The following is a 23,839-nucleotide window of genomic DNA, read 5'->3' as shown; positions in this document are numbered from 1 at the left end:
AGAAGACGAGGCCTTGGTTTTAACATCTTATCTGAAAGATGATACCTGCAAATGTGCAGTACTCCCTCAGTACTATAGCGGAGCGTTGCCCTGTGTTTTGTGGTTAGGTTTCTGGAGTGGGATTTTAATCCATAACCGATTCAGAGGCGAGAATACTACCAATGAGCCACCATGATTGACGGGGAAGAGAGTTTTGGGATTTTTAATATACACTGAATATATATGACAGATTAGAATTATGTCAATAATAGGAAATTGATCAACCGCAATGGGTAATCATTAACAGTCTGGTAAATAGCGCAAATTCTTTACTGAAACAAACTCAGAACATTCTCCCTACCCTTTGTGTAGCACTGAGATTTAAAACAAAGGCTCGAATTCCACGGTCCTTAACCCCATCTGTGTTTCCCAAACATTACATCACTTCCCAGAAAGGACTTTTTAATGGCGGCGCAGTGGTTAGCACCGCAGCCTCACAGCTCCAGCAACTTGGGTTCAATTCTGGGTACTGCCTGTGTGGAGTTTGCAAGTTCTCCCTGTGTCTGCGTGGGTTTCCTTGGGGTGATCTGGTTTCCTCCCACATGCGTAAAGACTTGCAGGTTGATAGGTAAATTGGCCATTCTAAATTGCCCCTAGTATAGGTAGGTGGTAGGGAAATATAGGGACAGGTGGGGATGTGGTAGGAATATGTAATTAGTGTGGGATTTGTATAAATGGGTGGTTGATGGTCGGTGGGCCTGTTTCAGTGCTGTATCTCTAAATAAAAATAAAAAATCTAATTTATATTCCTTATGCTTACTGGTATTTCACTGAAGATTGTGCAAGGTTGCAGCGCCTCACTGTTGCTAGCTCTATTCATATAAAGCACAAATTCCCTGTGTTGCGCTGACTGGCTAAGGGGAAATCTCCTTGACAAGCCTGCAAAAAAAAGTCTCTAGGCAGCGGCTATTACTTCACCACTCAGAGTGAAGCCAAGGCCAATATAATTCTTGGGCATTTACACCCTAAAGAATCTATGGCAAGTCCTGCAGTGCGCACGGGCCGTGAAAGGCGCTTCGAGTAAATGGTTCCCGTTGATAAGGGTACAAGAGGGAGGGTTGGCGACCTCTCCATAGCGGTTTGCGCACGGACCCCGAGGCTCTCTCATCAACCTCTTCATGTTTCTCTCATCCTTACAAGGTCTCGACGTGTTTGATTTTCTTCACTTCTTGGTGCAATCGTTTCTTCTTCTTCCTCTCCGGCTCCTTCTCCTCCGCCGTGTTACGTTTGCGCCGATGATGCCGGCGTTCATATCCACCCGCTCGGCTATCCTCTGCCATCTCACTCTGCCTCGAAAGCCAAAAAGGCCGCGACTATGAACATTATTTGCTCGGGCTGACGGCAGCCCAGAGGCCTGACAACAACAAACAAGAGGAGAGAGAGAGGGTGCTGAGCATGCGCACTAGCTCGCGTTGGCTATCAAAACGCGCGCCTGTAAACGGTGCCGTGTAATTTAATCTGCTCCACAGATATTGCCAGACTTGCTGAGTGGCTCCAGCATTTCTTGTTTTTATTTAATTCCGGGATGAGTTCCGTTTTCCGATTATTGCGCCTCATGGTGGCCTGTGTGATTTGGGGCGGAATGGTCTTTGCCTTCTTGATGGCGACGGTCAGTAGCACGAACAGGACTTACGTCCTTGTCGATGGAGAAGAATACTTCTACTACTTCGGCTACGGGAGTAACCTGCTGCGGGAACGGTTGTTGCTTTTGAATCCTTCGGCTGTGCGGGCCTCTGTCGGCCGCTTGAAGGTACGTGACAGTGCACGACTCTGCATGTAATCAAGTCCTTGTCTCTAAAAGCCTGCTCGGGTCTGCAATTGAAACCTGAAAACTAAATAAATTATCTATCTATCATGCTAAATTTGCTGATGACACAAAGATAGGTAGGAAAATAACTTGTGAAGAGGACATAAGGAGGCAACAAAGCAATCCTGGAATAAAAACAAGAAATGCTGGAACCATTCAGCAGGTCTGGCAGCATCTGTAGAAAGAGAAGCAGAATTAAGTGACCCTTCTTCGGAACAAGCAATCCTGGGATTGCTGCAGTGTTCCAATGAACATCAACGCAAGCTTGAGGAACAACATCTCATTTACTGATTAGGCACACTTACAGCCTGCTGGACTGAATGTTGAGTTCAATGTCTTTGCTCCATGACCTTCTGGTCAGTTATTCTGTGACCTTGTCCTATCTACACTTTCTCCTTTGTTATCTCTTGCCCCACCCTCGTTTTACTTGCTTATAACCTTTTACATTTCTAATATTTGTCAGTTCTGAAGAAGGGTCACTGACCTGAAACGTTAACTCTGCTTCTCTCTCCACAGATGCTGCCAGACCCGCTGAGTATTTCCAGCATTTCTTGTTTTTATTTCAGATTTCCAGCATCTGCAGTATTTTGCTTTTATGACGAAATGATCTAGATAGGTTAAGTGAGTGAGCAAAGACCTGGCAAATGGAGTAATGTGGGAAATTGTCTACTTTGGCAGGAAGAATAAAAAAGAAGCATATTCTCTAAATGGTGAGGGATTTCAGAGGGATCTGGGTGTCCTAGTGCATGAATCGCAAAAGGATAGTATGCAACTACAGCACATAATTAGGAAAGATAATGGAATATTATTGTTTATTGTGAGGGGAATTGAAAATAAAAGTAGGGAGGTTATGCTTCAGTTATACAGGGCATTGTTGAGCCCATATATGGAATACTGTGTCCAGTACTGGTCTTATTTAAGTAAGGATGTAAATGCGTTGGAGGCAGTACAGAGAAGATTTAGTAGACTAATACCTGGAATGGGTGGGCTGTCTTATGAGGAAAGATTGGACAAGCCATGCATGTATCTACTGGAATTTAGAAGAGTAAGAGGCGACTTGATTGAGACATGTAAGATCCTGAGGGATCTTGACGGGGTGGATGTGAAAGGGATGTTTCCCTTGTGGGAGAATCTTAAACTAGGGGTCACTGTTTAAGGGGTCACCCATTTAAGACAGAGATGAGGAGAAATGTTTTTATGAGGGTTGTGAGTCTTTGGAATTCTCTTCCTCAAAAGGCAGTGGAAGCAGAGTCTTTCAATATTTTTAAGGCAGAGGTAAATAGATTCTTGATAGGCAAGGGGATGGAAGGGTATTGGGGGTCGGTGGAAATGTGGAGTAATCAGTTCAGCCGTGAACTTATTGAATGGCGGAGCAGTGTCGAGTGGCCTACTCCTGCTCCTAATTCATATGTTCGTATAACCACGTCCGACCCGAGCCCAACCCAGCCCGAGTCCTTTTGGTTTTTTATCCCCGTGCCCAACCCGACCACCGGAATGAAGTTGATTATATTAAACAGGTTGTGCTGTACCTTGGATGTAATCGCTCACTGCAGACTAGTGCAGAGTCCAGATGCATGTTTCCTGCTTTGACGTCCTGGCTGTCACTGTGTCCGATCCGGCCCGGTCCAACCCCGAATGCCGGACCCGGAAGAGCGACCCGACCGAACCTGACACGTTGTAGCCATGCTCTACATGTATCCGTTCTCTACTGCACTTGCTGCTAATCGGGTATCTGCTCTGGCCTCTGAGATTTCTTGTCCCATTTTAAACATTTGAGCTCAACACTGATGGAGTGCTGCACTGTTTTAATGGTGCAGTAATAAAAGCAAAATGCTGGAAATACTCAGGTCAGGCAGCATCTGTGGAGAGAGAAACAGTTAACGTTTCAGGTTTGTGACCTTTCATCAGAACTGGCAAAGATTAGAAAAGAATTGGGTTTAAAGCAAGTGAAGGGTAGGGGTGGGGGTGGGGGGGGTTGTTGTGGAGAAGAGAACATGGATTAAAAAAAATAGAAAAGGCCATTCGTGCTCTGAAATTGTTGAACTCACAGTTGAGTATGCAAGGCTGTAGAGTGCCTAATCGAAAGATCAGGTGCTGCTCCTTGAGGACTTTTTTATATTTTTGTATTCTACATTTTTTTTTAACCATGTGCCTGTATTTTCATGTGGACAGAGTTGCTCATTACTCTGCCATTAACGTTGTCTCTGGACAAATGCTTTTGTCTTTCACTATAAGCATTAACACGCTCTTTGCGTTTATCCCATGACAGCTTTATTATCTAATCTCTCCTGCTCTCTGCCCTATCACACGCCTTCCCTTTTATTCTTGTCCCCACCAAATTACCCCCCACCCCCCCTTCACTTGCTTAAAACCTAATTCTTTTCTAACCTTTGCCAGTCCTGATGAAAGGTCACTAACCTGAAACATTAACTCTGCTTCTCTCTCCACAGGTGCTGCCAGACCTGCTGAGTTTTTCCAGCACTTTGTTTTTATTTCAGATTTCCAGCTTCTGCTGTATTTTGCTTTTATAGTATTGCTGTTGCTGAGTGTCTGGGATGGGCAATTTTCCTTTTATTTTCTGGTTCTGATGAAGGGGTCCCCACCTGAAAGGTTAACCTTTTTCCCCGAAGCTGATAGATCTGCTACTGTTGTTTCCAAAGCTGTAGCTCTAACATTAAAAAAAAAGCTTGCCAAACAATAATTGGACAGTTGATCAAGTTAGCTATCGTTGAATTATTTACAGTAATGCCAACTCTATGGTCTCCTAAATCAAAGGACAGGTTCTTAAAAATCAAGCAATTTGGTATATAATCCTGACTTGCTGTTTTTGCTTCAAGCATAATTCAATATAGAGAAAATAAAGCTGATAAACTGACACAAAATGGTCCAAAAAGGAAAACATCTTGTAATCTCATGTCAAATGTCTATAGTATAGACACTGCCTTCTTGGAATAAATACCATAGTAACATGGAACAAATTAAAATACTGTACAAGGAAACAGTAACAAATCCATGTGTTCAGTGATCCAGTTGAGAATACACTGAACTGGAAAAATGGAAATCAACGAAGCTGGAAAGCCTGCTGGGTGTAAAATGCAGTTATTTGCACAAGTAGCTTCTCCTTTATGGGCTGGTTCTCAGTCCGATAAAATATTGGATAGTTTGCAACTTGCTACATCTTGGAAATCTGGTCTTACGAATCTTAGATTAACCTTCCACTGTACATAAGAACATAAGGAATAGGAGCAGATGACCATATGGCCCATCGAGCCTCCCACCCCCAATATAATCATGGCTGATCCTTGGCTTCAATTCCACTTTCCTGCCCACTCCCCATATCCCTCAATTCCCTGGAGGCCAAACCAAAAATCTGTCTATCTCCGCCTTAAATATATTCCACCATGGAATATTCACAATCCCCCTGGGTTAGAGAATTCCAAGGATTCAATACCTGTTGAGAAGAAATTTCTCCTCAGTCCTAAATGATCAGCCCCTTATCCTGAGACTGTGACCCCTTTTTAGTGTCTACTCTGTCAGGTCCCTTCAGAATCTTGTATGTTTCAATGAGATCACCTCATTCTTCTGAACTCCAGAGAATATGGACTCCATTTACTCAGCCTTTCATCATAAGACAACCCTCATCGCAGGGACCAATCTAGTGGATATTTGCTGTACTGTCTCCAATGCAAGTGTATCCTTCCTTTAAATATGGAGACTAAAACTGTGCGCAATACTACAGGTGTGTTCTCAACTTGTACAGGTACACACAAGTCCCTCTGAAATTTAACATTTACAAGTTTCACATCTTTTAAAAATAGGTTCTACTTTTCTATTCTTACTACCAACATGAATACTTCACACTGCCCCACTCACTGCATATTATACTCCATCTGCCACCTTGTTGCCCACTCAGTTAACCTGTCTCTATCTCTTTGCAGGCTCTTTGTCCTCCCTCACAGCTTGTATTCTCACCTAGCTTTGTATATTTGTAAAACACAAATAGTTCAGAGAAAGTGAATAAAACATGTCTGAAGTTTTAAAACATTAAAAACCCATGCAGATCTGACCACTAGGTGCAGTAAAGCAGCACTGACCACAAGTTGCTGGAGCTGCGTCATCAAAGTGACTCATCTGTGTTTGTCCTCATGCTTGACTGAGACTGGACAGGGCACCAATGCTATATTCTGCGTGCACATTTCTCTTAAAGGGAAAAGTTCAGTTCACCTTCAGGTTGCTGTGGCCACAAGCTGTTGGGTCTCACAGGCAGGAGCCTTGGCCTCTTTCTTTCACAGACATTTTTTTTTAGAGATACAGCACTGAAACAGGCCCTTCGGCCCACCGAGTCTGTGCCGAACATCAACCACCCATTTATAATAATCCTACACTAATTCCATATTCCTACCACATCCCCACCTGTCCCTATATTTCCCTACCACCCACCTATACTAGGGGCAATTTATAATGGCCAATTTACCTATCAACCTGCAAGTCTTTGGCATGTGGGAGGAAACCGGAGCACCCGGAGGAAACCCACGCAGACACAGGGAGAACTTGCAAACTCCACACAGGCAGTACCCAGAATTGAACCCGGGTCACTCGAGCTGTGAGGCTGCGGTGCTAACCACTTCGCCGCCCCATGTGTGTGAGGTTTAAAAAAAAAAGGCTGCAAATCCAGTCACAAGATTATGAATAAGGCTCCGAAATCGTGTGTCTCATGTTGAATTTCCATGTGTTGGCATTTATAATTTCCCACTAACCCCGTGGTTCAGAATTTTCACCCCACTGCTAACTTGTTCCTTTTGCACTGTTTTATTTTCCATAGTAAAACGTAGAAGGTACATTTTATAAACCTATGGTTTGGCTATGTTATGCTGGCTGTGGTGGAAGTGTTCTCTGTATCCATTTGTACTTGGATTTCTACAGTTTCTTTTCCTGCTTGCGTGTATTTGTGGAATGATTCATGTCATCTGATGGGCTCCTGCATTCTTTATATTGTCAATTTCCGTCTAGAGCCTAAATATATTAGTTTACAGAACATATGCATATATTATGTTCCTAGTGCACTCCCCATCATTAACTTGTGATGTAGTTCATATGACCACTGACCACCTCCAGGCGCTTATCCATTGTCTCTCGAGATAAGGAGGCCAAAGAAGAGTTCATATCAGTTTTGATTCATTTGGAAGCACTAAGTATCATGTGACTGGTATGTAACAAACTTCCCTGGTGGGAGACATACATCATTGAGTTTAAACAAACACATTTTCTTCTGAAGAACAGCCATATACGACTCAAAACATCAACTGTTTCTCTTCACAGATGCTGCCAGACTTGCTGAGTATTTCCAATACTTTGTTTATTTGACATTTTCCTTCATCTTTCTGTTTCTTTTATGCATTTGCCTCTGAGCTTCTTGTAAATCCTGCTTGATTGACTTGGTATTAAGTGTGTTCAGCTATTGTACATTACAAACCTGACATTCGGGAATGGGATTCACAATGTCTCAGACATGTATTGGTTCAGTGAAGCCTATGGTTGAAATCTTGTTTTCTTTTCCAGGGCTATAAGCTTGCATTTGGCCTTTACAAGAGGAATCTGACCGAGTGGGGAGGAGGTGTTGCTACTATTATCCAAAGTCCTGAAGATGATGTATGGGGAGTTGTATGGCGTTTAAAAGCTGCTGATCGGCAGTCTTTAGATGAGTAAGTATTATTTTTGTATACCTGTTCAATATTCTCAAAGGCATCCTTTTTCCCCCTTCTAGTCTTTATTTTTATAAAGACCTTCAAATTCCCTTTTTTCTCTTTTTAATGTTTATCTCCATGAAGACCTGGAAATTGGCCCTCACCTTTTCAATCAGATACAGTCTTGTTTGTAAATATAATTTGGGTTCAGGCTTCTTGAGTCAGACATGCAAACACATACTTGTGTCTAGGAATTAATTTATCCTTTTATTTAGGACAGGCTCCAAGTATTCTTAAAGCACAGCAACATCGACCATAGCAATATGAATGCCTGCCGCTATGGGTCAACCTTAGCTTGCAAAATACAGTACTATCTCTATCCGAGGAGCACAAGTGGCCAACATCTCTTCCCTTTCTGTAGAGAATTCACTGCAGCTCCCTATATACGTGAAGATCCTCCCTTCTCCGTATAAACCCTTTTTTATCGCTACTACACAGCAACTTTAGCTGCAGCTTCACATTGTTTCCCAGACTTTACATAAACTTTTACAAATGTCTGAGCAGATAATCCATTATCTCAGTTAACGCTATATCCTTGCAATTGGCATTGGTAAATATGAACTGCCGACCGCCTGTACATTATTTCAATTTCTAATTACTGTTCTGTTGATACCCAGGCCTACTGACCCCTCTAGCTAGAAACATTGAAGTCCCAAAGAGACGGGGTTCCAGGTAGATAGAGCTTTATTTTCTGTACCTGCTCATAAAATTTTAATCAAAAGGCTAATGGAATGCTGGCCTTTATATCTAATGGACTGGAATTCAACAGGGTGAAAGTTATGCTAAAGTTACAAACTTGGTTAGATCACATCTGGAGTACAATGAGCTGTTCTAGGCACCCACCTTAGGAAGGATATATTGGCCTTTGAGGGAGTGCAGTGTTGATTTACCAGGACTCCAAGGAGAGGTTGCAAAAACTAAGGTGGTTTTCCCTGGACTTTAGAAGCTTAAGGGGTGATTTGATTGAGGCTTTCAAGATATTAAGGAGAATAGAGAGGGTAGATAGAAATAAAATATTTCGGCTGGTTGGGAAGTCTAGGACTAGGTGGCATAGTTCAAAAATTAGAGCCAGACTATTCAGGAGTGAAATTCAGAACATTTCAACGCACAAAAGTTGGTAGAAGTTTGTAACTCTCCTGAAAAGGGCAATTGATGCCAGATCAATTGATAGAGATTTTAGAAAGGCTCATTTTACTTGATGTTGATTCGCTCGGACCCGATGGAATGCTTCCAAGGATGCTGTGCAAGTAAAGGTGGAAAATGCAAAGGCACTGGCCATGATCTTACAATATTCCTTCGATTTATGGGGGTGGGGCCAGACGACTGGAGAATTGCAAATGTTGCATCTTTATCCAAAAAAGGGTATAAGGATAAACCCAATAACTACAGGCCAGTCAGTTTAACTTTGGTGGTGGGAAAGCTTTGAGACCGTAATCTAGGGCAAAATTAACAGTCACTTGGTCAAGTGCAGATTAATTAAGGAAAGCCAGCACCGATTTGTTAAAGGCAAATTGTGTTTAACTAATTTAATTGTGTTTTTTGATGTAACAAATGGTTAATGTGGTGTATGTGGACTTCCAAAAGGTGTTTTGATAAAATGCCACATAATAGGCTTGACAGCAAGGTTGAAGCCCATGGAATAAAAAAGAAAATGGCAGCTTGGATACAAAGTTGGCTGAGTGACTGGAAACAGTAGTGGTGAACAGTTGTTTTTCAGACTGGAGGAGGAAGGTATATAATCAGGTTCCCTGGGGTCAGTACGAGGACCACTGCCTTTCTTCGCATATATTAACGACCTAGACCTGGGTGTGTCTTGCACAATTTCAAAATTTGCAGATGACAGAAAAACTTGGAAGCATTGTGAACTGTGAGGAGGACAGTGATAGACTTCAAAAGGACATAAACAGACTGGTGGAATAGGTGGACGCATGGCAGGTGAAATTGAATGCAGAGAAGGGTGAAATGATACATTTGGGTAGGAAGTACTAAGGGGGAGGCAATTTAAAATAAAGGGTATAATTCGAATCGGGAAGGCTGCAGGAACAGAGACATGGGGGTATATGTGCACAAATCCTTGAAGGTGGCATGGCCGGTTGAGAAATTGGTTAAAAAGGCAAATGGTATTCTGGGCTTTACAAATAGGAAGTATGTGAAGGCCTTGGAGAAGGTGCATAAAAGATTTGAGAATGGTTACAGGGATGAGGGACTTCATTTATGTAGCTAGATTGGATAAGCTGGGGTTGCTCTCCTTAGAAGAGAAGGTTGAGAGGAAATTTGATGGAGGTGTTCAAAATCATGAAGGGTCTAGACAGTAGATAGAGAAGTGTTCCATTGGTGGAAGGGTTGAGAACCAGAGAACACCCATTTAAGAAAATTGGTTGTTTTGCTAATGGCGAGACGAGGAAAAGCTTTTTTTAATGCTGTGATTGGTTATGATCTGGAATGCACTACCTGAGTTTGATGGAGACAGATATAATCAGGCCTTTCAAAAGGGAGTTGGATAAGCACCTGAAGAGAGAATTTGCAGGGCTACAGTGAAACGGCAGTTGAGTGGGACTAGCTGAGTTGCTCTTTGAGAGCTGGCATGGGCTGAATGGTCTCCTTTGGTGCTGTAGCCATTCTATGATCCTAAAATTGTAAATTTTGAATCTGATAGTTTTTTTTAACAAAAGGTATTCAGCGATATGGGACAAAAGTGGGTACGTGGAGTTAGGTCCCAGATCAGCCACGACTCATTGAATGGTGGAACAGGTTCAAGGGGCTAACTGGTCTACTCTTCCTCCTATGTTCCTGAATCTGTTCCTGTAGATTTCACTTCCTTATCCATTTTCTTGTGCAGGACCACCTGCTCAAACATACAAAACAATCTAGGTATTTATTTATTTAGAGATACAGCACTGAAACAGGCCCTTCGGCCCACCGAGTCTGTGCCGACCAACAACCACCCATTTATACTAACCCTACAGTAATCCCATATTCCCTATCACCTCCTTACACTAGGGGCAATTTACAACGGCCAATTTACCTATCACCTGCAAGTCTTTGGATGTGGGAGGAAACCGGAGCACCCGGCGAAAACCCACGCAGACACAGGGAGAATTTGCAAACTCCGCACAGGCAGTACCCAGAATTGAACCCGGGTCCCTGGAGCTGTGAGGCTGCGGTGCTAACCTATTTAAAAATACAGTGGCTTAAAACTATATTTTTCTCCTGGTTAAGTTTAAAATTACACAGCTATGGCATGCTCAGTAACCTTGCATTAAGAGAATTAAGCATAGTGGTGCTAAATTATCATATACCTGCAGTCAGTTATCCAATGAATCAATCATTAACCCTTAACACTTTTTCTATTACCTACTAAATTCAACTGAAGATATTGTATATCACCAAATAACTTTGCTAAACAGACATTCCAGTGTGGCCCCTCATTTTGAGAAATCTTGCGTTATATTGCTTCAACACTTTTCTGTTCGAGCGTCCGCTAGATGAAGTGCAACATATAGCGGGCTTAAATGAGCAACACTGCAGTTTTTTTTTTAAATGTAGTATGAGTGGCCATTTGGAAGACGCAATTGTCAAGGGGCTAAAGGTTGCAAACAGAAGAAAAACCAAGGCAGATGTAGTCAAAAAAGTGTCAGAGGATGCAGTTGTAGTAGATGTAGTTGTGAAGAACTTTCAAAAATGCAATCTCATTTAGCATTATTGACATAAGCGTGCTTTATTCAGCTGGATGTTCAATGCTTTTATCATACTCAGCCACTCGAAGAGGAAAATGGCAGGCTGCCTGACATGGTTAAGTAGTTAGTCATGGTGCTACACTTTTTACGAGGGGAAGAAAATACCATGGGTAGGAACCTGTTCTCTGCTAGATAAATTGAAACACCTCATTTAACAACATCATGAGTGATTAACTCTGAGCTACTGTTTTTGAAAATCTAAATATTAGAGTACAATATTGTCATTTTTAAAAAAAATTTCCTTTCATGAGTTTTGTTTTTGGCTGGATGGTTCCCCAAATGTTATCTTTCTGCCCTTCAGTAAATGATGGGGGAAAAGAATACATTTACTCTCCTACAGTAAATAAATAATATGAAGGTATGTGAATCATTCCCTGAAAATGTCTTGGTTTTTATTAAAACCTGTAATTTAACCTGTCCTAAATATTGCATAACCAGTCAGATGTGCATTTTCAGAGTATCACTCGACTCTGCATCAGTTCCCAGGCCAGGATGAAGCCACAGTGTCTTGTGCAATGAACAGAGCAGCTCTGGGATGGACGACTTCTCTGTTGATGAGTAATGTTGTCCTAATTTTTTTTTTAAAGAAAGCTTTCTAAACATATTCTTGAGTCACCACAAGTGTGTGTACAATTAAGGCCAGTGTAGTCTCAAATCTTAGAGTATTTTCTTCTACAAAAATACACTGCTTTTAAAACCCTAGCTTTATGCATTTGGTTTACTATGTACATAAATGTGTGTGGTTACGGTGCTGTTTATGATGTTCCTTTGAATCATCATTTAAGGGATGTGTTGATGTTTCAGGGAATGGTAGTGAAGGAAGTGGGTATGCTACTACTTTTGGTTACATTGCAGTTTTTGTTTTAACGTTGCACCGTTATGCTCCTTGAAGGTAATTACCTTCATCTATATTGTAATGATGGTGGGAGGCCTTAATGAAAGGGGAAACTTTGCATTCAAGCTTATTTATGATTTAGTATTGCATCCGATCCAGAAGTGAGTTCATAGGACAAGACAGACCTATTTTGCTTTAGATGAAATTCAAATCTGTGACCACATAATGTAAAATACCTCAGCTAAATTTTTTTTTTTTATTAATAAATCTTATCCCATCTCGTGTAAGAAAATGTTTGTCATTTAAAGTTAGTGATTGCAGGTCTGTTTTATTTCCAAATCTTGATGTTAAAATGCTGGGATGTGGGGAGTGGTGGGCAGGGGAGGTACAGTGATTAAACATCTGATTTTTTTTTCCCCCCTTCCCAACAGTCAAGAAAATGTGAAGGAAGGGTTCTACAGTCCAATTGAAGTTAAAATTGAACGAGAAGATGCGGGAGAAATGATGTGCCTGACTTACCAAATTAATTATTTTAATTCTGTCCTGCCATCCCCACTTTACAAAGAGGTAGTTTTTTTTTAAATGTCTTCCACTGTAACAACAAACATAAAATGAGAATGAAGGTAGAAAATTTTCTGTGATCATAATTCTTTCTTTCTTTCTTCTTCTTTTGGGCCTCCTTATCTCGAGAGACAATGGATACGCGCCTGGAGGTGGTCAGTGGTTTGTGAAGCAGCGCCTGGAGTGGCTATAAAGGCCAATTCTGGAGTAACAGGCTCTTCCACAGGGTGCTGCAGAGAAATTTGTTTGTTGGGGCTGTTGCACAGTTGGCTCTCCCCTTGCGCCTCTGTCTTTTTTCCTGCCAACTACTAAGTCTCTTCGACTCGCCACAATTTAGCCCTGTCTTTATGGCTGCCCGCCAGCTCTGGCGAATGCTGGCAACTGACTCCCACGACTTGTGATCAATGTCACACGATTTCATGTCGCGTTTGCAGACGTCTTGTGATCATAATGCCCCACATTAATTTAGCCACCTTTTTATGTAATTCTCATTTGCTTGTGCCGAGATGCGTGAAAAAATCCTAAACCATTTACATGTTACTGTTGGAAAGCAATTGATTTAAGTGTTTTTTTATTTACAAGTAGTCCAAAGTTGTACATTAGGTACTTGGAAGTCAACTTTGTGATATTAGTAAATAGATAGTTATTTTTGAACTCCTGGAGAGTTCTACTTTTGGTGCCAACACTGAGATGACTGTCAGGCCTTTTGTAGAAGAGGACCTGAATTCTATTCCAGTTGCTTTTTTTAACCATGTTCTATTTTGCAGGACAAGTCACACATCCTTTTTCAAACAATTATCCACCTGAAAGTTGGCTGGAGCTAGCAGACTTTTTTTTTTAAACCTTTGACCCCCTGGCTTTATGTGACTCAAAGAACTTGATGTCGAGATGGACAATGCTGAATTGTTTTGACTAGATCCTTTTGCATCCAAGATTGACTTCATAATCCACTTATCATTGGGGATTGTCGGTCATAATCTTTCCTGTATCTTAGGTCATTGCTAGCACAGTGCTATTGTTTATACAAAATACATGTTTTTTAAAATTTATTAGTACCATGCAATCCAAACCTGCTGCTGCTTAACATTACAGGGGCAGAAAAACATAGGGGGTGTTTCTTGTTCAAATCACTTCTAAATTCCGTTAGAAGTGAATAATGAAGTAGATTTTTGTTTTAATGTTTTAGATTCTTGCCAGCAGAGACTCAAAAATCATCTTGGACACTTCTAAATGATGCGGGAGTATTTTTCTGCAGACTTTGCTTCCCCTTTAGTACTGGCATTGTGTTTTAATGTTCTACTATTGTGACTAAACTTTGGGTACTTCTTTACTTATGACTGCTAAAGATTAATGGAGGGATTAGGAAATTTCGTACAAAGTTGTTCACATTTTGTAGCTTGGGACCCTCCTTGTGGGATATGACCACTCAACCTTTAACTGTGGCAAGAAATTTAAGGATCTTAGGAAAGCAATAATGTGATTCATACACACACAGGTCACCTAACATTTTAAACTTTCCAAATTAAAAGACCCAGCCACATTGTACCATCTATTAACCCATGAATGAGGTTAACCAAACCAGATGTCTTTAAATCAACAAATTAACTGTTTTAATTAGAAAAATTAAATTCTTAAACACTAAGATATAAACATTTTAAAATAGAAAAAAATAGTCTTTGTAGATTTATGCCCTTGCCGGATGTGGAACGGTCCAAGGTTGCTTGAAGTCCTCACACAGCTGTCTGATTTGGGGCGGAACACTCAATAGTCTAATTCAGAAGTCAAAATTGTTGCTCCTCTCCAGCGATGAATTTCAACAATTAACAGCTTGCAAACACTTTTTAATGAATCAATTTGGCTTCAGAATTTTTTTGAGGGATAAAAGATTGTAACAGTCTAACTTCCCTTCTTTCGGTTTAAATAATCAGATCTCTGTTTTAGCTTGACTTTTTTTTTTGTAATTTTGAGAGAATAATAAACAAACAGACTAAATTCTCTTCTTTCAGTTTAAATGATCTGAGATCTCCTTTCAGGTGCTAAAACACAGCTATATGTCTGTTTCTCGGAGTTAGAACAGTCTATTTCCACTATAAGCCAGTTCAAAATTAAATTGGAACAATACATTTCTCGATCTCTGGTCCTGAATGGCTGGCTGTATCCTGGGCAACGAGAATGCACTCTTAGACTCCGTCTTTAGAGCTTGCTGCCTTAAAGCAGTACGGCTCTTTTTCCCGCCTTAAAGCCACACCATATATATCAGCATTAGGTTTAAGGATTATACTGCTTTTGCACAGTTTCCTTTTGTAACGTTCCCTTTTAAAATTTTGCATGAGCCAATTTTTTGAATGCGTGGTCCCTTTAAATTTTTTGTATGGCGGCACACGCACACTATTTAAATAGAACAAGGCCTGCGCAGTACTTTACAGGCTGCTACATGGCTGTGTAAGCGTACAGCTTAGCGGGAACAATATTTTTGAGGCCAAGTCATTCGGGAATGATGTGAATTTAAAATCATACAGCTATGGTGTTTGAAAATTAACCTGTAGAAGAATTAATTATCTTTTGCACTTGAGGGCTTTCTGTATTGTATAACAACGATGGTAAACAGTTGCTTTCACCTTTTATTTACTTGAATTATGTTTTGCAGGTAATCTGTACAGGTGCAAAACAGAATGGATTGCCTGCTGAATACATTGCAAAGTTGGATGCCATAAAGACTAATAATTACAATGAAACAACCCCATTTACAATACACATTGGATCAATTTTGTGTCCGTACAAAACAACATATTGTTAAAACATTTGGCTTTTGAAAAGTTATTATACTGTGTCTGGAAGGCAGATATTTTAAACATACTGATAAGTCAGGATTATGTTAAATTGAGTTTGAAATCTAAAATGGTAGAAATTAAAAAAATTAGTGGTATTCACGCTGCTGTACATAGTGCAAACATTGTAACTCTATGGGTAGGTAGAGGTTTTTAAATGACTATCCATTGTTTCTGTGCTCAATTTGTCCCAGAACAACATTTTAAAAATAAATCAAGTCCTCAAACAGTGATTGCTTGAATCTGGATTGTTAAGCACTTTTTGCTAATCCCCTAAAATAGGAGAATACTTGAATATCAAGAGGTAAAATGGAGGGAGGAACTTAAAACAATCACTATCACTTGGGAAAAGGTACAGGGAAAACTATTAGAACTAAAGGCTGACAAGTCCCCTGCATCTGATGGCTTGCATGCAAGGGTCTTAAAAGAAGTGGCTGCAGAGATAGTGGATGCATTGGTTGTGATCTTCCAAAATTCCCTAGATTTGAGAAAGGTCCCAGCAGATTGGACAATTGCAAGTGTAATACCTCTAAGAAAATAGGAATTTGGAAAGCAAAAAACTATATAGGCCAGTTAGCCTAACATCTGTCATAGGAAAAATGCTAGAATCCATTATTAAGGAGGTAATAAGAGATTATAATATGATTTTTCTAATCCAGCAGAGAAAATGTGGTTTTGTGAAAAGGAAATGGTGCTTGACTAATTTATTAAGAGTTCTTTGAGGAAGTAACAAGCAAGGTGGATAAAAGGGTATCTGTAGATGTGGTGTACTTGGATTTCCAAAAGGCCTTCAGTAAGGTGCCACGTCAAAGGTTACTGCACAAGATAAGAGCTCATGATGTCGGGGGTTATATATTGGCATGGATAGAGAATTAGTTAACAGAAAGCAGAGTAGGGATAAATGGGTAATTTTCAGGTTGGTAAACTAACTAGTGGAGTGCCACAGGGAACAGTGCTGGGGCCTCAGCTATTTACAATTTATATCAATGATTTGTATAATGAGATTGAATGTATGGTAGCTAAATTTGCTGATGATGCTAAGAAAGGTAGGAAAGTAAGCTGTTAAGAGGACATAACCTATCTAAATTCCTTTTGTAGGTTGTGAGTGGGCAAAAATTTGGCAGATGGAGTATAATGTGGAAAAATGTGAAGTTGTCCACTTTGGCAGGAAGAATAGAAAAGTAGTATATTTGAATGGAGAGCGACTGCTGAACTCTAAGGTATAGAGCAACCTGGATGTCCTAGTACATCTATGAAAAAAGGTTAGTATGCAGATACAGCAAGTGATTAGGAAGGCAAATGGAATGTTGGCGTTTATTACAAGGGGTAGGGAAGTGTTGGCACAGCTGTACAGGGCCTTAGTTAGACTGAACTGGAGTACTGTGTCCAGTTTTGGTCTCACTTAAAAGGATATAATTGCATTAGAAACAGTTCAGAGAAGGTTCACTTGTTTGATTCCTGGGATGAAGGGGTTATCTTGTGAGGAAAAGTTGAGAAGGTTGAGCCTATACCCATTAGAGTTTAGAAGATTGATGGTGATCTTTGTTTCAGTAAGGTCCTGAGGAAACTTGACAGGTAGATGCTGAGAGAATGTTCCCCTTATGGGTAGTCTTGAACTGGAACACCGTTTCAAAATTATGGGTCTCCCATTTACGACTGAGATGAGAAATTTCTTCTCTGATGGTTGTTAGTCTCTGGAATTCTCTCCCCAGAGAGCAGTGGATGGTCATTGAATGTATTTAAAGCTGAGTTAGATTTTTGAATGGCAAGCCAGTCCAGGATTATGGGGGGCAGACAGAAAAGTGAAATTGAGGCCACAGTTGAATGGCGGAGCAGGCTCAAGGGGCTGAATGGCCTACTCTTGCTCCTAATTTTTGTGTTCTTGGGTTCTAATAAAAGACCTGCCATTTGGGAAAAATGTTAACATACATGCTCATTATGATGTCTTTAGAATTTGGGGACATCTTTTGAGGATAAGGTTTCTTTTTGGCTGATTCCTTAATGGTTGTTGTACTTCAGTTTGAATTTTAGGAGATCTTGTCATAAGGCAAGCATCCTAGCCTTGTGACTTGCTTAGGACTCCAGCAAGAGAAGCACCTGGAATGTGAGAAAAATACAATTTGGGTGCACGGAAAGTAATGAGAATATATCTTTTTTTTTTAAAGTCTACTTTATGGGAAGTCGGGTGTAGTTTGCAGGATTTTTGTGTGGCTGATCAGTGTTTTTTATTCAAATCCATTCCTTAAATTTTAGACAGGACAGTAGTTTTAAACCTCTTCCTTTCTAAAACTTTACATCTTGAAACAGTGGAATTACGCTGAACAATATATGTTCCATAACTAGTTAATACTGACAACATCACTGTTCTGGATTATGTATAGCCCTTTGCTATTGAGTTGGACTGTGAATCTGTTGAGGGAACTGATGCAGACCAGTAGCTAAGACGTGGGTGCCTCCCTATACTCAACATGGAGCCTTTAGTTTATATTTCAATTTATGAAGTGTGTTATGATTTTCAGCTGATGAGAATTGAACATTTACATTAGAGCCCACTTTTGTGACCTTATGATAAATACTAACAAAATCACAGTGAAAGGGGAAATAGTTGAAATAGTGGATGGGCTAAAAATTGATAGGAGGTATGAAAAAAGTTGGCAATACTTTAAAGTTGATAAGCCACTAAGGGATGCATCCGAGGGTGCTGAGGAAAGTAAGGGTTGAAATTGCAAAGATACTGGGCATAATCTTTGACATGGCATCATAGATACAAAGTTAGCTGAGTGACAGGAAACTGTAGTGGTGAACGGTTGTTTCAGAATGGAGGAAGGTATACATTGGTGTTCGCTAGGAGTCGGTACTAGGACTGCTTCATTTCTTGATCTATGTCAATGACTTAGACTTGGGTGTACGGGGCACAATTTCAAAATCTGCACATGGTAGATGAATGCTGTTACATGGATAGAGAAGCTGGGGTTGTTCTCTGAGAAGGTTGCAAGGAGATTTGATGAAGGTGTTCAAAATCATGGAGTCTAGAAAGTGAGAAATTGTTCCCATTAGCGGCAGGGTCAAGAACCAGAAGGCTGATTTAAGGTGAATGGCAAAAGAACCAAAGGTGGCATGAAAAGATTTCTTCTATGCAGCATGTGGTTAGGATCTAAAATGCACTACCTGAAAGTGGTGGAGGCAGATTCAATAGTGGATTTCAAAGGGAACTGGATAATCACCTGAAGTGGGGGAGGGGGCGGGGTGGTGAAATTTGCAGGGCTGCACGGGAGTTGAAGTTGCTAAATTGTGCTTGCAGAGAGCAGGCATAGGCTCCTTTTTGTACTGTAACCATTCTGTGTATTTTAATGGTGTGTATGTATATGTGCTATTGTGCTTCAAATAATAAATGCCCTTTTAAAAGTATAGCTTTTATTTTAAAGTATAGTTTGATCTTTCTACAATTTCATTTTCTTTCCATGTAAAACACCAAGAACACCTAACTGATAGTAACAGTTGGTTTTGCATTTCATATTTTTCAAAATATTTACTACAATTCAACTTTAATCATCTAACAGAATTGTATCTGAAGCTATTGCAAATGCTGTCACGCCTGCAACAGTTTTGAGGTTCCAGTCTCTAAATGAAAAATATTTTCTGTAACCACCTAAACGCATCCATTGAATAAGTATTGTTAATGGTGTATCAATTGTATTTAATAATACGCAGGTGGAGGGCATCAATTAGGGTTTCACTTGAACACTTATACATAGGCATTTATTGAAACTGTATTGTTGCTTAAGTTAGGACATGTATGTTTGTAATGTTGCACTCTCTAAATAAATGTTAGACTGAGTAAAGATGGCCACCAGTACTATCCTTCAGCAATTGAATTTCTGGAACAGTTGTTGGCACTGTTCTTGGTGTATTTTATTGATCCATAAAATATGTATGTATTTATTTAAACAAGGTGGTGGCAAACCTAAATGCAGCAAATTAATTCTGAATCCTTTTGTGGATTATATGCCAACTTTAGCTAATGGTTTGCACCTAGCATTTTTATTTCCTTCAATAAAATTGTTCAACTTGTATTTATATAATACTTTTAATGTAATTAAAGCGTCCCACGGTGCTTCACATTATAAACATGACACTGAGCCACAAAAGGAGATATTGGGTCAGATAATCAAAAGCTTAGTCAATGAAGTAGGTTTTAAGAAGTATCGTAAAGGAGGAAAGCAAGGTGGAAGAGTGTAGGGAGGGTATTCCAGAGCTTGGGGCCAAGACAACTGAAGATGTGGCCATCAATGGTGGAGTGATAAAATTAAGGATGAGCACAGACCTCGGAGGGTCGTGGGGCTGGAGGAGATTAGAGCAAGGGAGGGGTGAGGTCATGGAGGAATTTGAAAACCAGGATGAGAATTTTAAAATCAGGACATTGCTTGACTTGGAGTCTTTGTGCTGGCACGCATATGATGTGGGATGCTTATCTTGGGATCAAATGTGACACTAAGATTGCGAACAGATAGGCTTAATCTCAGACTGTTGCTAGGGCAATGGATGGAGTCGGTAGCTAGGGAACAGAGTTTGGAGCAGGTACCGAAAAGAAGAAAAAAATGGCTTCAGTCTTCCCAACATTTAATGGATATCAGATGAGCAGTATGATAACTTAGCAACAGTTGGAGTTGAGTGGTGGGGAGGTAAGCTGAGCATTCATATAAAAATGAAGGCCGTGCTTTCGGATGATGGCGGTGACGGGTAGCATGTAGATGAGAAATATGAGGGGGATAAATCCGCTTAATGACCCTACTGCTGGTCTAGGTAAGACTTCATGGGGAGATACTTCAGCACAAAGTGTTATGACTGAGGTGGGAGGAGTGCACGGTTTATCCTAGTTCCACTTCTTCACAGGTCATATTTAAATGTTTTCCCACTTATTGATACGATCAATCATAGACTATTTTTATCTCAGAATAAAACATATCAAGTTTTTTTAATAAACAAAATTATCAGTTTATTATAAAACAAGTCTTAACTAGTAATGAAGCAAAGCATAAACACTCAGATTGAAATATAAAAGTTCTGTTTTTACCTTAGCCCCTCACACACCTATACGCATGCGCACACACACGCACGCACACACTGGTTAATTGAAAAAGTAGAGATTTACTCTTTAGATCTCTAGCACAAAAAAATACATTGGCCAAAATACTTGCTAATTCTTGAAAAAAAAGAGAAGTAAAAAGATATCAGAAGTCCTTTTTGGTTTGGCATCCCAAATACGTATAGATAGTTGTCATTGGGATCTTCCTAGAACAGTTCTTGTCAGGTTTGGGCAGGTTTTTCCAGGGGAAATGCAATAACGGGTTTCAGGCAGTTTCTTACACTTGCTTCTCAAGAGATGGAAAACTGGCAGGCTTTTTCAAAGAGCTGGAACAGACTGAGGTGGGTGCTGCTCTCTTAGCAAGTTTTCTCCAGCTGTCTTTTCAAACTGTTGGCCATATCCCAATTCACTGTCCAAAGTGAAACCAAAATAATTTCACAATTGACCCCTATAAATCTTGACCTGTCACTTCTTCGTAAACATCTTTCCCAAAGTCAAAAACAACCCCTGCTGGGTAATTTATCTGAAGGTATCTGCCTTCCGGTAACTGTTTTTACAATCCAGACCTCTCGGTGACCCTTGTAATTTTTTTTAAATTTAGAGATACAGCACTGAAACAGGCCCTTCGGCCCACCGAGTCTGTGCCGACCAACAACCACCCATTTATACTAACCCTACAGTAATCCCATATTCCCTATCACTTCACTACACTAGGAGCAATTTACAACGGCCAATTTACCTATCACCTGCAAGTTTTTTGGATGTGGGAGGAAACCGGAGCACCCGGCGAAAACCCACGCAGACACAGAGAGAACTTGCAAACTCCGCACAGGCAGTACCCAGAATTGAACCCGGGTCCCTGGAGCTGTGAGGTTGCGGTGCTAACCACTGCGCCACACTGTTCCATGGACTTTTCAGTTTTTAGAACACAAATCATCAACATTTAACAAAAAAAATGGAAGCACTCGTAACAAAAGTGAGAAGAAGGACATAGAGCAACTAATCGTCACAAAACTTAAAATTAAATGCAAATGATGGGTTTGATTGAGAAAATCTTATTTTAAGAGACAGCTGAAGGGGAAAAATCTCTATCACAAAGGCTGCCTACTTCCACTTCTATAACATTGCTGTAACTGCCCTTCTGAAACATTCATCCAGACTCGATTAATCTAATGTTCTCCTGACTGATTTCCTATTTGCCACACCCCATAAACTTCAGTTTATCCAAAGCTTATCTGCCTGTGTCATAAGTCCCGCTCACCCATCACCTCTGTGCTTGCTGACCTATGTTCACTTCCGATTTCCCCAAGGATTCCAATTGTAAAATTTTCATCATCCTGTTTAAATCCCTTCATGACATCCCTCCCCATCTTTGTAACTTCCTCCAGCCCTACCTCTCTGCTCCTGAACACTGCTTTCTTCTGACTCAGGTACTTGTGCATTCTTTCCTAAACTTCTGTTTCAGCACCTTCCTCTCTTCCTTTTAAGACTTCCTTAAAACCCACATCTTTGTAACAAGCTTTTTGTCACCCCTCCTAATGTTTCCTTCTTTGACTCAGCATCCATTTTTGTGTGAGTACACTTCTGTGAGGTACCTTGGAACATTTTTCTATGTTAAAGGTGATTATGTAATTGCAAGTTGATGTTGGATCAATACTTATTTTCAGTTACCCAAGTTGTAAAGCTTGTTATCTCAATTCAAGATTAAAATCACTGAGAGCAAATGTTTTAAGTATATTGTAATGTGGAAGTTAATTTACTTAGCTAAAATGCTTAATATGAAAATAATGCATCTGGTTGCTCAGTAAATCATTGTGACAATTGAATGATTTACTGAGCACCTAGCTATTTAAGAAAGGAGGGAGAGAAGAAAAGAGGAACTACTGGCCATAAATCGCTGGGAAAATATGGGTATCTATTAACAAAGTCTTAATACACTTAGAAAATCATAGTATGATCAGACAAAAGGGGAATAGTCTTTGACAAATTTGAGTTTTTTGAGGATGTAACTACTAGGGTAAATAAAGGGGAATCAATAAATATACTCGGATTTCCAAGAAGCATTTGATAAGGAGTTGGGGTTAATATATTGGCATGGATGGAGATTGGTTAATGGACAGTGTTATGACCAAGGCAGAAGTAATGCACTGTTAATTCATCCCACTACTCCACAGGTCACAGCATATTAGTACAGTTTCCCATCTACTGGAAATGAGCCAAATTAAACACTTTATTTATCCCCCAGAATAAAGCACACCAAACCGGGTTTGTTTAAACAACAACAAAATTAACTATTAATAAACCAAGTTTTAAATAATAATGAGATAAATCTATATGTATGCAAAGATTTTATAACTTATTCTTCCTAACCCTCATGCACACACATACATTCAAAAACCAACGGTTAACTGGTTTTAGAAATGATGTTTTAAATTAGAACTATTTCTTAGGAATAATAAAATAACTGGGTTGTAACTTCTGGGAGGATATTTCCAGATTGATGAGGTGTCCCAGAGTCAAATATTCGGATGCCACTTGATGTCTCTCCAGGTGAGATTAATGAACAGTCTGTGATGGGTAGGCTTTCAAGGCAATTCATCTGTAGCAGGCATCACACACATCTTTCAGCAATAGGTTGTAGCAACAGGTCTGATTAAATTTTAAAGTAGCGGTCTAACAGTAGAAACTTTCTTGAGATTTCAGGATCGTTTTCTGTAGCAAATCGGTTAGTGGAGCAGCTACAGCACTAAAATTCAGTACAAACTTTCTGTAGAAACCACACATCCCCAAAAACCTCATGATTTCATGTTTAGTCTTAGGGATAGGGAACTCCACTAAGGCTTGTACTTTTGCCATTCTTGGCAATACTTATCCTTGCCCCACTATGTGTCCAAGGTAGGTCACTCTTGCTTTTCTGAATTCACTTTTTGCCAGATTTACCACTAAATCAGTGGCTTGTAATTTTTAAAGGGAGTTTCTGGCTATTTTAAGTGCTCTTTCCAAGTGTTATTGTATATTAGTACATCATCAAGATACACTTCACAGTTGGGAACACTGGCTACAACCTGATTCATTAATCTCTGAAAAGTTGCTGGGGCTTTTTTTCAGTCCAAATGGCATCACTCGCACTGATAAAGACTGTCTGGTGTGACAAAAGCTGATATTTCTTTAGCTTGGGGTGTCAAAGCAACTTGCCAGTATC

At 40.1% G+C, this 23,839-nt stretch overlaps 2 protein-coding genes across 3 annotated transcripts in view; one reads left to right on the top strand and one right to left on the bottom strand.

Moving 5' to 3' along the window:
- Positions 1–1,429, bottom strand: part of rp9 (RP9 pre-mRNA splicing factor) — a 42,262-nt gene extending 40,833 nt beyond the window's left edge. The window contains exon 1 of one of the 2 annotated variants that reach the window (XM_068056562.1): positions 1,177–1,429. In XM_068056562.1, coding sequence (XP_067912663.1) covers positions 1,177–1,319 — 143 coding nt within the window. In that variant the 5' untranslated portion in view covers positions 1,320–1,429. The remainder of the gene's footprint in view (positions 1–1,176) is intronic. The other variant, XM_068056571.1, reaches the window with a different exon arrangement.
- A 5-nt stretch (positions 1,430–1,434) lies between these two features.
- Positions 1,435–19,624, top strand: LOC137383516 (gamma-glutamylcyclotransferase-like). The gene is made up of 4 exons (XM_068056549.1): positions 1,435–1,789; positions 7,406–7,548; positions 12,594–12,729; positions 15,371–19,624. The coding sequence occupies exons 1-4, from the start codon at positions 1,565–1,567 to the stop codon at positions 15,518–15,520; spliced, it is 654 nt and encodes a 217-aa protein (XP_067912650.1). The 5' UTR covers positions 1,435–1,564; the 3' UTR covers positions 15,521–19,624.
- The last annotated feature ends 4,215 nt before the right edge of the window (positions 19,625–23,839 follow it).

The sequence above is a fragment of the Heterodontus francisci genome, chromosome 2 (assembly GCF_036365525.1).
Source record: "Heterodontus francisci isolate sHetFra1 chromosome 2, sHetFra1.hap1, whole genome shotgun sequence".
In the NCBI taxonomy this organism is placed as follows: domain Eukaryota; kingdom Metazoa; phylum Chordata; class Chondrichthyes; order Heterodontiformes; family Heterodontidae; genus Heterodontus; species Heterodontus francisci.
The sequence above is the reverse complement of the archived record's forward strand: the minus strand, read 5'-3'. Positions and strand labels throughout refer to the sequence as shown.

What these genes read in the sequence shown, in the direction of transcription:
- LOC137383516 (XM_068056549.1), top strand. Translation starts at nt 1,565, where the DNA reads ATGAGTTCCGTTTTCCGATTATTGCGCCTCATGGTGGCCTGTGTGATT. An exon ending in GATCGGCAGTCTTTAGATGA is followed by an intron (nt 7,549 to 12,593) that starts GTAAGTATTATT and finishes CCTTCCCAACAG; the next exon opens with TCAAGAAAATGTGAAGGAAG. An exon ending in CATCCCCACTTTACAAAGAG is followed by an intron (nt 12,730 to 15,370) that starts GTAGTTTTTTTT and finishes TATGTTTTGCAG; the next exon opens with GTAATCTGTACAGGTGCAAA.